Source organism: Typopeltis vanoorti, chromosome 11, assembly GCF_054136105.1.
Source record: "Typopeltis vanoorti isolate ZY-2024b chromosome 11, IOZ_Tvanoo_1.0, whole genome shotgun sequence".
Taxonomy (NCBI): domain Eukaryota; kingdom Metazoa; phylum Arthropoda; class Arachnida; order Uropygi; family Thelyphonidae; genus Typopeltis; species Typopeltis vanoorti.
Genome location: NC_143559.1, coordinates 82,533,714 through 82,551,040, shown reverse-complemented (window position 1 = coordinate 82,551,040; position 17,327 = coordinate 82,533,714). Strand labels below are relative to the sequence as shown.

General features: G+C 36.7%; 1 protein-coding gene across 3 annotated transcripts in view; it reads left to right on the top strand.

Moving 5' to 3' along the window:
- The window catches only part of Pka-R2 (cAMP-dependent protein kinase type II regulatory subunit), a 431,144-nt gene that overhangs the window by 288,389 nt on the left and 125,428 nt on the right, over positions 1-17,327 (top strand). For all 3 annotated transcript variants that reach the window (XM_090400102.1, XM_090400101.1, XM_090400103.1), the window contains exons 3-4: positions 11,871-11,920; positions 15,861-15,944. In XM_090400102.1, the coding sequence (XP_090256228.1) occupies positions 11,871-11,920; positions 15,861-15,944 (134 nt within the window). The remainder of the gene's footprint in view (positions 1-11,870; positions 11,921-15,860; positions 15,945-17,327) is intronic.

Below are 17,327 nucleotides of genomic sequence, written 5' to 3'. Positions count from 1 at the left end.
CTTGGAACCACCTTTGTGCAGTGGAACTATTTTCCCCTCTTTCCACCCCCTTGGGACTGACCCAGTCCTGAGGCTCAAATTAAACATAATGGTCAAGGGCACTGACAATTCTTTGGCCGCTTCACGTACGACACGAGCTGGTATACCATCCAATCCCACAGATGTATTGACATTGAGGTTCTGTAATAGACTAGTTACCTCTACCTCATTCATCACAATTCCAGTATAAGCTGTTGGTTCCTCCATTTCTGCAAAGCCACCACCTGGATGATATACTCTTGCGAAGTGCTCGCTTAGTAATTCCACAACATCGACTGATTCAGTTACCTCCCTACCCTCAGCATTTTTTAAGATCATTCTACCATGAGCATTTTTCCTTTTACTTGCAACATATTGAAAAAACTGTTTGGGATTCTCTTTAGCCTGCATGGCCAATTTCCTTTCATAATCTGCTTTTGCTTTTCTTACCACCCTTGTTACCATCCTGGCCTGAGCTTTATACTGTTCATGCACCTGGTGGTCACCCTTCTCCTTAAATTCCCTCCACAATTGTTTCTTTTTTTGCAGCTCAAGCTTAATAGTGTTATTCATCCATTTAACCCCTACCTGATTTATTATTCGGACTCTTGGTATACAGTCAACCGTTGCCTCCTGCAAACAGTTCTTGACCACCTCCCATGCACCATCAACATCCAGCCCTTGCAGTTTTACATGCCATGGCATTGAGCCAAGCACACACCTAAGCTTGTCATACTTACCAGCCCGGTAATTCCACATATACCCTGTCTTAATTGTAAATTCGACTCCTTTAGCCACCTCCCAAGTCATGACCTTATGGTCACTCTCACCAATTGGTGGCAACAAGGTCATGTTCGTTACAGCCACATTCTCAGTTGCAATTACTAGGTCCAGCACTCTCTGCCCCCTGGTATTTTCCAATACATGTTGCCGTAGATAGTTGTCCCTTAATAACTGCATAAAATCCAATTCCTTCCTCCCATGTGCCCTCTCCTCTTTCCAGTCAATATTACCATAATTGAAATCACCCATAATAATTACCCTCCTTCCATTCATTTCTTCTATTTGCTTATGCATACTATTCCCACCATCCACTCCATCACCCGGTCTATAGCAGCACCCAATTGTATATTTTGTTCTGCTAGATTGTATCTCACACCAAACAGCCTCAAATGTGCTTTTTGCCCCATCCTGCAGTTCAACTTCTATACTCCTTGGCTGAAGCTCATCAGCTATCATCAATAACACTCCTCCCCCCTTTTTATTCACCCTGTCACTCCTGAACACGCTATACCCATCGCATTCAATCCCACTAGCTTTATCATCTTCTGTCAGCCATGTTTCACTAATACCGACAACCTGTGGCCTGGAAGTGCCAACCATGGCCAAAAACTCTTCCTTCTTGTTCCTAATACTCCTGGCATTAGTGTACATGAATCGCAGAAGCCCATTTGTCCCATCCCTACTTTGATTCCTTATACTAATTATCCCATTCTGATTTGTTGTCCGTCGTACTCGCCCGGGCATAATATACTCATTCATACACTTAACTGCCCCCCCCTAAAGTCTGCATATCTACTCCCCCCCCCCTCTTAATAAATCTAGTTTCCCTGAGTCTGTACATCCACTTCCACATCATTCATCAACACTCTTTCAAGTCTCCGTACACCAACTCCATTCAAATGTAACCCATCCATCTTATATAAGTCCTTTCGCCCATCGAACTCATTCCACACATCCACAAATTCCACACCACTCTCCATGCATAACCCACGCATAAAGTCATTGGCAATTATGGCCCTCCTTCTAAACACTTCGCTGTCATACCGCGGTAAGATACTCACCATCCTAACTCTCTCACTCTTCTCTTTTGCTACCTCAAACAACTCCCTCACATCCTCTATCATTTCCATTTTGTCCTCTTTCAAATCATTCGTTCCTGCCACTATTATCATCTCTTTCACCCTCTGTTTTTGCAGTCGAATAGATTCGCTGACGATGATGATGTATAGGAAGATAGATGGTCGTGTAAAATCAGGTGTAAGTTAAGAGTGCACATTATCCCCATTGTTATTCATCACTTGTATGAAGGAGAGAGAGAGAGTGTTAAACCCAATATCAAAATGGGGGATTCAGCTCTATGTTTCATGCATATAATGTTATGCTTGTAAATAAATCCAGGACAAACCTTAGTGATTCCTTAACTTGAATCACTTCACTATTACAAATTTGGGCATGAAAAATTAGCATAAAAAAGAACAAAACAAAAAAACTATGAAAAATAAGCACAAATGTGCAAATTCAACTAGAGCAGTGGTCTCCAAAGTGTTGTACGCGTACCCCCTGGGGTACGCGAGTCGATACATGGGGGTACGTTAAAAAAAGTTTTATATTGATTGGAAAAAAATTAAGTAATTAAAGTTAAATAATATTACTTTCTTTCATCAATTAAACATATATCTAATATAGACAAAGACGTTATAAACTTAAATTTGCGAGTAACACACATTGGGCAACTTTGCATACATAATAGTCCGTGGCAAAGCTGTCATGTTTTTTAAAACTAGGGAGTAAATCTCTTACTTCTTATCATTGCCATTGTTTGTAGAGCATCCTAGTGTTGACAAGCCCAACTAGAGAAGGAAAATTGCTTAGTTATCCTGCTATCTACAGATGACACCACAGTTGTATCAATTATTTGACTATTAGTAGTAAGTTTAACGATTTTTTAGTATATATTGTTTCTATGCAATTCCAACGCCTTTTTGTGCTTACTTTTATGTTTATACTAGAAATAGTGAATTAATGTTATCAAAATTGCTTACATTTTTTAAAAGTGTTTAATATTATCAATAGTAAATGAATTATATTTAAATTTTACAAATTAACTCTCACAAATGGATAAATGGTTAAAAAAATTTCCTCCAAAGAAACCGTGAATTGAAGATAATTATCATAGTACTTCTACATCAGACGAACAACAAGGAAAAGATAGGATTGATTCTTCTATTCAAACAAGTTCGTTATCAGTCAAATTAAGTGATAAAAACATTCATTTGAAACTTAACAAAACCTTGCTCAAGAAAGTTCGAAATTATTCGGAATATATCGAGACAGTTTCAAGGAAGCAGAGGATTACAAGTGGGGTCCCACAGGGCTCAGTACTGGGACCTATATTGTTTAATCTTTATATCAATGACATTGTCAGTGGATTGCAAGGGGATATTCAGTTGTTTGCAGATGATGCAAAGTTGGGAAGGATTATTAGTAATAGTGCAGATGCAGCAGCCCTGCAAGAGGATTTGAATAAGCTAGATAGATGGGCAAATGAATGGGGGTGTCAGTTTAATGCAGCAAAATGTAAGATCTTGAGGTGGGAAACATCGATGGGAAACTGCATACTCTATGGGAGGAGTTGTACTAGAGGAAGTAGGGGAGACAAGAGATCTGGGGTTGATGATTGATAGAAACCTGAAATTTAGGGGACATATTGCAAAGGTGGCAAAGGTAACACAGAAGATTGCTGCAATGATGAGAAGGACACTGACTTGCAGAGAGAAAACAGTTATAATTCCATTGTATAAGACCCTGATCAGACCACACTTGGACTATTGTTCTCAGATTTGGTCCCCAGGATTTGAAGGGGATAAATTAACTGTGGAAAGGGTACAAAGACAGATAACAAAGATGGTTTCGGACTGTACAATGATAGTTATGAGGATTGGCTGAGGGAGATGTGGACTGCAGAGTTTGGTGGATAGAAGAGGGAGAGGTGATATGATTGAGACTTTTAAACTGTTGAGAGGTAGTTACAGGGTTGACACTGGGGAGGGGGAGTTCTTTCGCTTGGTTGAACAGCGGGAAGGAGTGGTGACAAGAGGCCATTCGTGGAAGTTATGAAAGGAAACTGTGAGCAAGTGGTTTCTTTGCATGGAGGGTGGTTGAACCATGGAATGCATTGCCTGATGGAGTGGTGAGAGCGAGAACAGTCAATAAGTTCAAGGAGTGGTATGATAGACTTTGTGTTTCTTAGGAAGGACCTCCCACGATGAGTCTTTTGACTCCATGGAGGCCTGAATAATAATAATAATAATAATAATAATTATCAAGAAGACTACTTGAAATGGGGATTTACATCGATGATAGTCAGCAATGAACCTCGTCCTACATGTGTATTGTGTCATAAGACGCTATGTAATGGAAGTATGAACCCATCATTATTAGTAAGACACTTAAAAACTAAACATCCTGAACATGAACACAAATCTTTACAATTCATGAGCGATGTTTAAAGATGTAATTCTCAATCCAACAACTTAAAAAAAATTCACTAAAATTAATGATAAATATTTGGAGGTATCTCTTAAGGTTGCATTCTTAATTGCAAAAGACCAAAAGCCACACATCATTGGGGATACACTTGTACTCCCAATCACCATAATAATGGTAGAAATAATCCATGGAAAAGAATATGCAGATAAACTAAAATGTATTCCCTTATCAGCAGATACTATTGGTAGATGTATAGAAATCATTTCAGATAATTTAAAGAAGCAACCTATCGCAGTATCAGAAGCCATCAAACCAGAATTTCAAGAAATTATGAAAGAAATGCAAGGCCATTGTTCACATTAAATATTGTAATAAATATGTTTGTAAACTGTTAATAATAAAAATAATGTGTAAAAATATCTAGCGTTTTTAATTATTATATGATGATACAAGGCATATTTCCTCTTTATAATACTTATTACAATAGATTTTTGCTCAGTCAATTGGGGTTACGCGCTATTTATTTTTTCTGTCTTGGGGATACGTGATCAAAAGAGTTTGAAGACCGCTGAACTAGAGTACATTCTCAATATAGATCTTGTAAGTAAAATTTAAAAAATTTTAAATATTTTTGCACAAATAAATGAAGATGGTAAATTAAATATGGCATTTATATAATGGAATAAAAAAATGGTAGCATGGTGGAAAGTCAACCTTGTGGACAGATTTAGGTGTTGAGTTATTCAACAGGGTAACTTCTCCCCTCCTTAATAAACAAACAAAAAAATTGTTAGCTTCAAATCTGCAATAAAAAAATTACATTCTTAATAATTCAGACATCATTAGTTTTGATATATCTTCTCTATTTACTAGTGTACCTTTAATAGAGACCCTTGATTTAATAAAGTCACATTTCACTTCTGATATACAGTGGTACCTTGAGATAAGAGTGCCCCAACATACAAGTTTTTTGAGATTAGGTCGATTTTTTGCCTTGAGTTACGAGCCTGCTTCGGTGACGTCACAACCACCACTCTGCTCAGATTCCCGAGTCTTGCGCATCGTTCAGTTCACATGTTTACCTCACTGCAGAAGCATTCCTGTTGTGTTGAGTTTTAATTTTGCGTTTTTTTTTTTTTTTGTATGCACAGTTATTTAGCTAATTTTTTTTCGTATAACCACGAGTCCAAAGAAGGTGAGTGTAAAGAACAGTGGTGAGAAAAGGAAAAAGGTGATATCCATGGAATTAAAGCACGAGATAATAGACAAACATGAGCAAGGCGTAAGAGTAATAGACTTGGCAACACAGTACGATCACACTACTTCTACGATATGTACTATTCTGAAGCAGAAGGACTCGATAAAGGCTATAATTCCAACTAAGGGCGTTAAAATTATTTCAAAGCTATGCAACTCTGTCCATGAAAAGAAGGTGAACCTGCTGATTTTTTGGTTGACAGGGAAGCAGCTCGCAGGAGACACTGTGACTATAATTTGCAAGAAGGCATGAGCCATTTACGCAGATTTGCTGCAGCAGACCCCAGATACTTCAGCACAGGAGGCTTCATAAGAGCAGTTCAAAGCCAGTTGTGGGTGTTTTGAAAATTTCTGAAAAAGGACCAGCATTCACTCCGTTGTCAGCTCCGTTGTCAGGCATGGTGAGGCAGCGAGCTCTGATTCTAAGGCAGCTGAGGAATTTAACCTTTGCCCAATTGATCTAAGCCAAAGGATACATCCCCCAACAAGTTTTCAACTGTGACGAGACAGGGCTCTTCTGGAAGAAGATGCCAAGCAAAACGTACATTACAGCAGAAGAAAAGAGGATGCCAGGTCACAAGCCCATGAAGGATAGGTTGACCCTCGCACTGTGTGCAAATACGAGTGGCGACTGCAAGATCAAGCCACTGCTCGTATACCACTCAGAAAACCCCAGAGCCTTCAAGACACATAAGGTTTTAAAAGAAAAACTGCAAGTTATGTGGAGGGCAAACCCAAAGGCATGGGTCACCAGGCAGTTTTTTGTGCAGTGTGTCAACTTGGTCTTTGGTCCTGCCATTAGGGAATACCTCGAGGTCAATGCCTTACCCCTTCAAGCCCTTCTCATCCTTGACAATGCTCCTGCCCGCCCACCAAACCTTGAGGACGACATCCTCGAGGAGTTCAGCTTTATAAAGGTTCTCCGCTTTCCACCCAACACCACCCCTATCCTACAGCCCATGGACCAACAAGTGATCTCCAATTTCAAGAAACTTTTTACCAAACACGTTCTGACGCTGCTTTGAGGTTACGGAGAACACAAACCTCACCCTTCGAGAGTTCTGGAAGGACCACTACAACATTGTCATTTGCCTCAAAATTATTGATATGGCCTGGCAGGGTGTTACAAAAAGGACCTTGACCTCTGCGTGGAAAAAGCTGTGACCTGAGGCTATGGTTGAAAGGGACTTTGAATGATTTAGGCCTGAACAGGAAGTGCTGGAGGAGATTGTGTCCCTCGGAAAGTCCATGGGCCTGGAGGTTGAATGAGGGAGACATCGAAGACCTTGTCGCCACATATTCCGAGGAACTGACGACGGAATTGATGGAACTACACACGCAGCAACATACGGAGATTCTGCAGAAGATTGGTACAACTGCAGAGGCAGAGGAGATTATCTCTTCAAGCGAGATAAAGAAAGTGTTGGCAATGTGGGAAAAAGTTTTCGACTTTATTGAAAAGAAACACCCTGAAAAAGTTGCAACTGGTCGTGCAGCGGCGCTATTTAATGACACTTGCCTAACTCATTTCAGAAACATTCTGAAAGGGAGGAAGAAACAAAGCTCCTTGGACAGGTTTCTATTGAAACACCCTGCAGATGAAAGTGACAAAAGCATGGCAAAAAAGAAAAAAGCTAGTGAAGAAGAAAATTAAGTTAGGCAAAAGTGAAGTGAAAGAAAAAATTAATACCATACGCTAATCGGCTCTGCCAACATCTGTTTATTTCTTTAGATTCTCTTTTACATGTATGTATGTACAGTATTTGGTTTTATTTTGTTTGTATACAATAGTCGTTCATTATAAATGCATTATTATAAAAAAAATCGGAGTGGTTTTTTGGGGGCTGGTACAAATTAATCTCATTTTAATTAATTTCAATGGGGAAAATTGATTTCAGATATGAGCATTTTGACTTACGAGTTCGGTCATGGAATGAATTAAACTCGTATCTCAAGGTACCACTGTACTTGAATTATTCAAATTTTCAGCATTTATGGATTACTTTACAGAGAAAGGAAAAGTCTAAATTAATGGAAGTACAATGAGGGCCCCCCCCCCCCATCTTTGGCTAATTTTTGTATGGAACATTCGGAAAATTAAACATTTAACACCACCTACTCACAAACCTTTAGTTTGAAACATTGCTATATGGATGATGTGCTTACCATTTGGTCTTATGGACAAGATATAAGATTTTTTAATTCATCTAAATAGCCAGTATTCTTAAATTTACTTCACGGTAGAAAAAAAAAAAATCTAATTACTGTTTCTTGACACGGCAGTCACACTTCAAATGGTTCATTATTGTTTGTTATTTATAGACAGCCAACACATAATAGAAGATACTTGCATAAACAATCGCATCATGCCCAACAGCATGGGATCCTCAAAACACTAACCATAGAGACAGGTCTGTTTCTTCTAATGATGCAACTCTTGCTATAGATTGAAGCTCAATTACCTTTGCCATATTTTCTTAAGCAAATGGCTACAACTTCTGTAAAATAGATAAAATACTACATATCTTCCACACACACACACACCACAAAAGAGCAGAGCACTACAATTCCCATCCTATATATTTGGGTTAGATCAGAAAAAATAGCTGAAGTACCAAATAAATGTAACCTTCACAACCATGTTCCAACCACACTTCAAACTAATTGCCTTAATATGCTCCCCAAAGAACAAACTCTATTCTTTATCACATCCTGGAGTGTATGGAGTACCCTGTGACTGTAACTTGGAGTGCTGTGGAAAGATGGAGAACATCTGCCTTAGAGACTACAAGAAATACATTCACCACCATCATTATGATATGTTGGAACTGCAGACTTTGAATACCTCTTCACACATAATTAGATGGAAGAAAATGAATTAGTTAAAGACATATAAGTCACAGAAAGATTATTTTTAGATGCAGCAGCAGCAGTGGTATACTCTCTGAACTTCAACAAGTATGGCTGCATTGATTTTCCTAAAATTTAAGAGACATTGATTTTAAAGTTAATTCCAAACCTTCCCAACTGTAAAATCTTCTGTTTATACAACATTAGGGGTGCCAATTTTTCTGTTACAGTTTGAATTCTACACCCACTTTTGTTTGTTTATCAAAAGTACTTACATTCAGAAGATGCTGATTGAGGAGCCAGCAAAATATTAGCTAGTTAAGAAATATTTATTTATTATTATTATTTATTTATTTTTTTGGTGTTGTGTAATACCATTACAGCATGATGCAAAAGTGGGAAAGTCGTTTAAATTTATATGGAATAACAAATGGCAAAAACGCCAAACTAGCAGTATAGCCAGCCTCATTGGCTGAGTGGATAGCATATCTGTTTTCTAACCAGCACATCATAGGTCTGAATCCCACTTAAGAATTGGATGTTCGTGAATGTCTTTAAGTGGGAAATGAATTTCATTGCTCATTAAGACTACCACCCTTCTTTTTGGAAACTTATATTGGCTTGAAAAGTTTCCAAATGGTCTCTGGAATAGGGTTTTTGAATATGCTCCTTAGTCCACTCATAGTAACATATATTATAAATATACAGCCTTGCATGAGTGGATTCACATTAAAAGTAAAGTGTTCAGCTAAATTTTAAATATGGATCTGAAAACCGGATTAGCAATAAAACAGCTGATCAAAGATTAAAACCACACACAGCTATAAGAATTCTGCGAAGAAAAAAAAAATTAGAGGAATGAACAGATAGTGTCACTGGCAAAATCATATTAAAAAATAAAGATATTAGAAAAGAACTCAACATTCATACATTTTGGAGGGGAAAAAAAAAGAACTCAACATTCATAGCATTAAGGATGGTAGATGTCATTAGCAGATGTGACTATATTCAAGTCCTGACAACTGACAGTTTAATTTTGAAGAAAATGTTGATAGGTCATCAGTAATAAGATAAACTTAATCATTCAATGCTATTGTATTATGCTATACACCTCTTGAGGGTACATATTAGGAATTTGATGATGTGCCTTTTTCTGTCTACAAATGCTTATCAGTTTTTCCAAAATCTTGACTATTGCTAAAGAAATGCAACCTTTAATACTATTTGATATTTCCATTTTGATACTACTTCCTTGAAGACTCAACCATTTGCAAGACTCCCAAACAACCAACATTAAACAAGCAACTTAGAACCTTCCTTTGAAATGGATGAGATTTCATTGCATGGGAATATAATGTAATCTCAATCAGCCCACTGCCTGTCTAAAGTCATTCCTCCTCTAAAAATAAAATCTATTCTGTCAGAAAGAAATGCCGGGCTACCTCTTCTATCCAGTGAGGTTAGTTTCCTGCCAGTTATCCTTTAGTGACAGCACCACAATGGAAGAATTCTCTGTGATCTGCCTTTCCCAACCCCCCTGCTTTTTTGGTACTTGTATTCATATTTTAATTTCTCCTTCCTTACTGTACTTATCACCTTCCTAAGTAGCTTGAACTCTATGCTGCTGCTCTCCACCTATTTCTTTATACCTTGCAAATAATCTTTTTGTGATGTATACATAATATATATAATTTATTTGATTTCCATCATCTGTTTCACTCCTTCCTGTTGTATATACAGTTTGTCATTGACTTTATCAAGTATTTCTTAATAAAGATTAGGACATTGCTCTACTAATCTTTCAAGCTCTTCCATTCATGATATTGCTCCTAGCTGGCTTCTAAGCTAAGTTATATGACAGGTTATCATAATTATCATAATAACTTGTTATGTAATACCTTATTAATCTCTTTTCTTGAGACTGATGATATCTCATTCACAAATACTAAATATGAAACTTTGATTCTCATTCCCTTACCACCATCACATACTGGCTGAGATAACTGCTCATCAAGAATTCCAAAAATTCAAATTCCTTACTACTAGATACCAAATTTTTTTTCCACTCCATGTTGACATAGTTGCAATCTCTCATAATAATTACCTGCTTTACACTAGTAGGTAAAGGATTCCATTGCCTGTCATAACACCCTAGGTTTTGTATTACCCACTACCATTTCACACTATATACCTTCAAAGATACTGCCAACATTCCTGGTTGTGCACTCTGAGTAGGTGCAGTTGATTTGCTGTTACAAATAAGACTTGTTACCCCACTTTTCCTCCCAAAATATGCTACACTTTTCAACCTATATTCTTGCAGTGTATCATCTTCATATACTGAATCTGCCAATCTCACAGTCATCCCCATTACTGATACTCCTCTAGCATTCATGTGGAGATAAAACAGTCACTGCCAGTATATCTGTTAGCTTTATACTCATTACCATTCCCTTCATTTTCCACTATTCTTTGCTTTATGACATGCTACCCAATATACAGTCCTCATATGAGGCACTTTTTGCTACTAACTTCCATGACAATAGTTTCCCTGTCTCAGCACACTCCCTTGCTTAGAGAACATAACCACTCTCACTGCCTGAATTCTCACCTGTTGAAATGCATTCCAGACATCAACTCACTTTGATGTCATTCATTATCACTACTTATCACCTTAACTAACTTTTTTGTGAGGGTGGAGAATACTGTTTTTCACCCTCACACTTCTGATGCGCTGCCTCTAATATCGCTCTCAAATTTTTTGTAGTGATATTTGTATTTCCTCTCAGATCATTCATATTAGCCAGATCTCTTATCTCATCTGCAGTCTGACCTCTCTTCATTACCATAGTTACTCCACTGCATAATTGGAAGACTGATGGAACATTTTGCCTTTCGACTGGAAAGGACCTAAATTTGATTCTCATCATTACAAGAGGAATCTTCATATTAGCTTTTTCAGTTTCCTGGAAATTTTGATATTTCATCCCATATATAGGTATATCAACCTAGAGAATTTGTCCAATTTACAGGCAAGAAATACTCTTGGTCAGCAGTAGATGATATTGTGTGCTGAAAGTAGTTAGTGCATTTGCATATAGATAGTGGTTGCATGCAGTGGACTGCCCTACTGCGATGAGTCACTGGATTACTTAGAGGTGTTATGTAATAATAATGTAATCATGCTTACCCAAGAAAAAACTCCTTAACATTTTTGTCTCTTGTACACCTCTAATAAGAATTTTCATACATACACTCCTCATTCTTCCCTACTCTAAACATCATGCTTTTTCATCCTCACACTTCCCACTCCTTGCTTTTTTATTCATATCATCTACCCTTTATTAAACCTCCCTAATCTCTCTCTCTCTATCCTTTCACTTTCTTCAACTCAGTTACTTACCATTAGAATTTATGTAATAAAATTAATTACTTTTTATAACATTTTCAAAACTTTCTGCTTTTCATTTCAGTATTTGCTGAACAGTACAATCCAGAAGAAGATGAAGATGAAGGAGAAAAAGTAAGCGACTAAAGTACATAGCTTAGTATCGAATTAAATATTTTCTTTATAAAAAATAAATATTCATTTAATTTCATGGTATTAGTATTTTTGTTTTTATATTAGTTATGCTTATTTCACTTCAATTTATCTTCACTTCTGAAAAATATTAATCTAGTCATCTACTTTATTTTCCCATGTTAAAGATACCAAGCTATTTTAAACCTGGTTTTACTCCATTTCCCAAGTAAGCAAACAGACAAATAAGTCAAGTTTGCACCTGCACATAATGCAAGTCTAGCTGACCCTGCAGGTAGTGCAACACCAAGGTAACTCATGATAATAGTAGAATAAGCTCTGATCACTAATCTTAATATTTACCCATAATGCAAAGCACATCTCCTGGAGGAGATGTATGATGCTTTGTATTAAAGGCAAGGGGCCACTACCCAGACCGGTTTCGACCTTTATTAAAGATTTTAGTAATACAGAGCTTATAAGTATTTTACCAGAACAAGTTACCATAAGGTGTTTTAACCTTATTAAATAAAAAATCCCAGGAGGAGATATAGATGTAGAAAGTATTTTACCTTGGGTATAATAAATGTTAAAGATACCAAGCTATTTTAAACCTGGTTTTACTCCATTTCCCAAGTAAGCAAACAGACAAATAAGTCAAGTTTGCACCTACACATAATGCAAGTCTAGCTGACCCTGCAGGTAGTGCAAGACCAAGGTAACTCATGGTAATAGTAGAATAAGCTCTGATCTTTATTTTATTTTTTATTTAATGTTAAAATAAGGTTAAATAAGGTTAAAACACCTTATGGTAACTTGTTCTGGTAAAATACTTATAAGCTCTGTATTACTAAAATCTTGATATTTCTAGCCTGGCTCCCACTGATGAGACCTCAATAAAGGTCGAAACCAGTCTGGGTAGTGGCCCCTTGCCTTTAATACAAAGCGTCATACATCTCCTCCAGGAGATGTGCTTTGCATTATGGGTAAATATTAAGATTAGTGATCAGAGCTTATTCTACTATTACCATGAGTTACCATGGTCTTGCACTACCTGCAGGGTCAGCTAGACTTGCATTATGTGCAGGTGCAAACTTGATTATTTGTCTGTTTGCTTACTTGGGAAATGGAGTAAAACCAGGTTTAAAATAGCTTGGTATCTTTAACATTTATTATACCCAAGGTAAAATACTTTCTACATTTATTTTCCCAGTTTAGCTTAACAGCTCCTATAGAGTATCACTGAATAGGAAGCATTTATTTACTTAAGCCATATGTTATTACTTAACTAGAGCAACTTAGAGACATCTGTACATTTTTTTTTTTTTTTAACTATACCATCCATGAAAGAGTGTCAACCTATATTAAATTAGTGCCTGGTTGTCCCACAAGTTAGATAATCTGGAACTCTTGCCTTAGGATTCAGCCTTCTGCCTGTATATTAGAAATGGACTACATTTGAATAATTATGGAAGTGTGTATGGTGAAATTTCAGTGAGAAAATGAATGGATTTGTTAAGGCAGCTGTCCTGGTTGGTCAGGAGGATAGCATATCCACTCGACAGTTGCAGGTTCAAAGTGTAGGCATGGGGGTATGTGATGGCTTTTGATCAGTGTTTCTCAACATGTGGTATGCGAAAGGTCTTCGGTGGGTACATGCCAATTTTTGGCTATGCATCATTAATGCATGGAATCATTATATTTCTCAACAAATAGTGCAGTTGGAGACAACTGGGATAAAAACGGCACTAACTGATGAATCACATCTCCCCTCCAATAGAAACCGCTGTATAGACTCAAGCAAAACCATATGTTGCCGGTGCAACATATGGTTTTGCTTGACACCCCGTCGTGAACGTTTTAAAACTAAGAAATATATAGTGAATTTGTTTCAGATATTATGGAATTCGGTTGAAGAGAATTAACATTTCAACTCAACTGTTGAAATGCTAATTTGTCTTTGGTTTGCGCGATCTTTTGTTAATACTGCACCAATCATATGCACTTCTTCATAGCTGCTCTACATATCTCAAGTCTTGTAAATTACTGGTAATTTTTGCTCGAAATAATGGAAAAGAAGATGAAACTGTTTGGGTAGATGACTTTGACGATGTACACAAGGAAACTGTTCTCGATGCCAAAAGTAGCAATAGGAGCTTCTTGGTAAGTCGCACCATTTTAATTTTTTTCTGAAAACTTTAGTTTCCAAAAATCCCTGCATATATCTCACACCACGATTTATTAGCTTTGATTTTGGGAAAAAAGTGTGAATTATATTTGAGTAAATACATTAATTTTTTTAGCTTTCAAAATCTTAAGTATGGATCATTGATTAAAGATTGGATTTATAAAACTCACAAAAGAGAGCAATATAGAAAATACAAGCAGCTGTAAGCAACAAGAAAATGTTGATATTGCATCTGGATCAAATGAAATTGATAAGGATGTGTCATCTGCCATCTCTAGAGAACCAACTAGGAAGAAGATGAAAAATCTTCGTAAGTATGATATGAATTACTTGAAATGTGGATTTTCATGGACAGGAAATGAAGAGGAACCTATTCCAAATTTTGTTCTATTAAAAATAAATCATATTTTTTGTTTACATGAACATATAAATTCAAATAAAATAGACATTTACAATGAAATATACTTTATTTATTATTTGATAAGGGGATACTGGTAATAATGAAAATATTTATTATTTGATAAGGGGATACTTGGTAATAATGAAAATATTTATTATTTGATAAGGGGATACTTGATAATAATGAAAATTTAAGAAGGGGTACATGGATGTCTAAAGTTTGAGAAACACTGCTTTAGATGATAGATGCATTTCATTGCCTAGTATGAGATCATCACCATCCTGCTTATTAGAAGCCTGAAGCAGCTTGAAAAAGTTTTGAAAATTGTTTGGTCTCCAGAGCTGGGTTTCTGGATTATCTATCTCTTAGTTAAACCACTGTATTACTGCTAATGTATCAGCTTTTCATAGGTAGAATTCATATAAAGTCAGGAAGAAAGGAGAAGGGGTGTTTGTTAAGAGAAAGGAAACACTGAAGGGCCTTATTTGTGATGAAAACTGAAGATTGTGCCTATGCCTACTTATATATAATAATAAGTTGGATGGCACTGTATTACAATCTCTAGTTTTTACCAGATGAATCTTCTATGGTCCTAATGGATTTCCATTCCCCTTAAGCAGAGACATTGGGGCATTGTGCCATTTGACTGGAAAGACCTGAGTTCGATTCTTATCATGATGAGAGGAACCTCTACATGAGTTTTTTTCAATTGAAGGTTTGGGTAAGCTAATCTGATATAGAGATTATCTCAGAAACTCGGGTTTTTCATCCTACATGCAAACAAATCAGCCATAGAATTCACACAAAATTGACAGACCAAAATTACTATTAGTAGCTGGTAGTTGGCAGTATATGTAGATGATTGATTAAATAGTGGAGATGGTAGGTTATGTGGAGTGCCCTCCCACGAGTCCATCTCCTCTTGGACTCCTTGAGGGTGTCATGTAATAATATCTTCATTGTATGAAGATATTATTCATATCTACTATTGTATGACAATAGTTTTTGATCTACAAGGCATATGGTTCATTTATTGATTGATTTCTGATAAGAAAGAAAGACAAGAGATACCCATTTGTCATAAAGCTTTAACAACACTTTGTCTCCACTGGATGAGTTTTCTGTCTGAAGAGAATAGGAACCATTCCTTGCTGACAATGCTAGATCCTGTTGATTGCATATCATGTGATATCAGTAATGTCCAGGCTTAGCATAGAAACTACTTCACTCTGAGCAACCTTATTCTTGTTTCTATTTTTATCCATTAAGTACAGGATTTTAATACTCAATACTTTTTGAAGAACTCTTTACCTTCTTAAGTTCTTTATAGTTAAACACTTTTTTCCCCCTTTTAGGTTGTTTATCCCAAAACAGATGAGCAGAGACAAAGGCTGGGTGATGCTGTTAGGAACATTCTCTTGTTTCGTTCCTTAGATTTGGTAAGTGCCAATGAAAATGGAAAATATAATAAGGAATTGATTAGTTTTTATATGTGCCATTACTGGCAGAAATAATGCATAGATTAATTTTATGACTTTAATTTATTCCACATATGTATCTATTTTTTTTGCAGTGCAGATTAGATATTTAACAATTACTGGTCTGCAGTATAAGACTTCATTAGCCAAGACCAATTGCAATGTTCTTATACAACATTCAGTTCCTAGTATTCAAAGTATATCATCCAGTAACAGTACGTACTCTGTGAGATTTTAGAAGTGATAGAGGAATATGTGCAGTGATATTACATGTTTGACAAAAAAGGAATGAAAGAGTGCAAAAGGATAGAATGAAGGGGTATTGAGAAAAAAAAAAGTTATGAATGACTCAAGATTAAAAATGGATGGAGATTCCATTATTAGAAGCATGGTTAATGAGAGAGTCCACAAGGTCTGTTTTCCAGGAGGAAGAATGAGCAAGATAATTAATGCTTAGGATATAAGAAGTAAACGAGCAAGAGAGTTAGTGGTGGTTGTGAGAACAAATGATTTAATTGGATATAAGATGAATGTAAGGATGGATATCAAGAGGTTATTGAGGTTGTTTGCTCACATTTGGGGTGGTGCAGCTAAAATTTCCCTTAAAATCCTTGATGCCATCCAGAGGCGAGCAATTATGCTCATAGGTGATCCCTGTCTTACAGATTCACTTCAATCTCTGTGGTTCAGCACTGTCTCTCTTCTACAGGTACTTCCTTGGTCACTGAAGTGAATTGGCAACCATCATTCTTCTGCTTTCTGTTGCACCCATTAACATAAGAGCGCTACCCAGCATTCCTTTATTGTGCCACTGCAAACACACTGAACCTGCTTTTATTCTGTTCACCTCTGTTCTCTCGAACAGCCTTTCTCATTAAGTATTCCCAAACAACTACAATCCGCAACTCTTCAAAAAAAAACATTGATAAGCTTCTATCTCAATCCTCATCTAAACCTCGCACACAGTACTAATGTGCTTATAGGTTCCTCGACCTCTCATGTTTGGGATCAACATAAAAATAAAACAAAATATTGAGGACAGTAAAAAACAGTGCAGTAGAAAAAGTTGTTAGTGTGTTGTCAAGGGAATGACAGTGATGAGTTGAGACATCGAGTGAGAATCATGAATGATATGCTGGCAGAGCTGTGTAAGAATTGGGGTACAGTTTGCAGGTGTATGGCATGTATTTGAGGGAAGAATGGATTTGTACAGAAGTAACATTGTATTGGAATGACTTTTGTTGTGAGTCAAACGGAGAGACTGTTTGCTAGAAGGGAGTGCAATAAGTGATACAAGAAAGAGATCAAAAGAAGTAAGAGGTGAAGTGAATGATCAGGAGGATG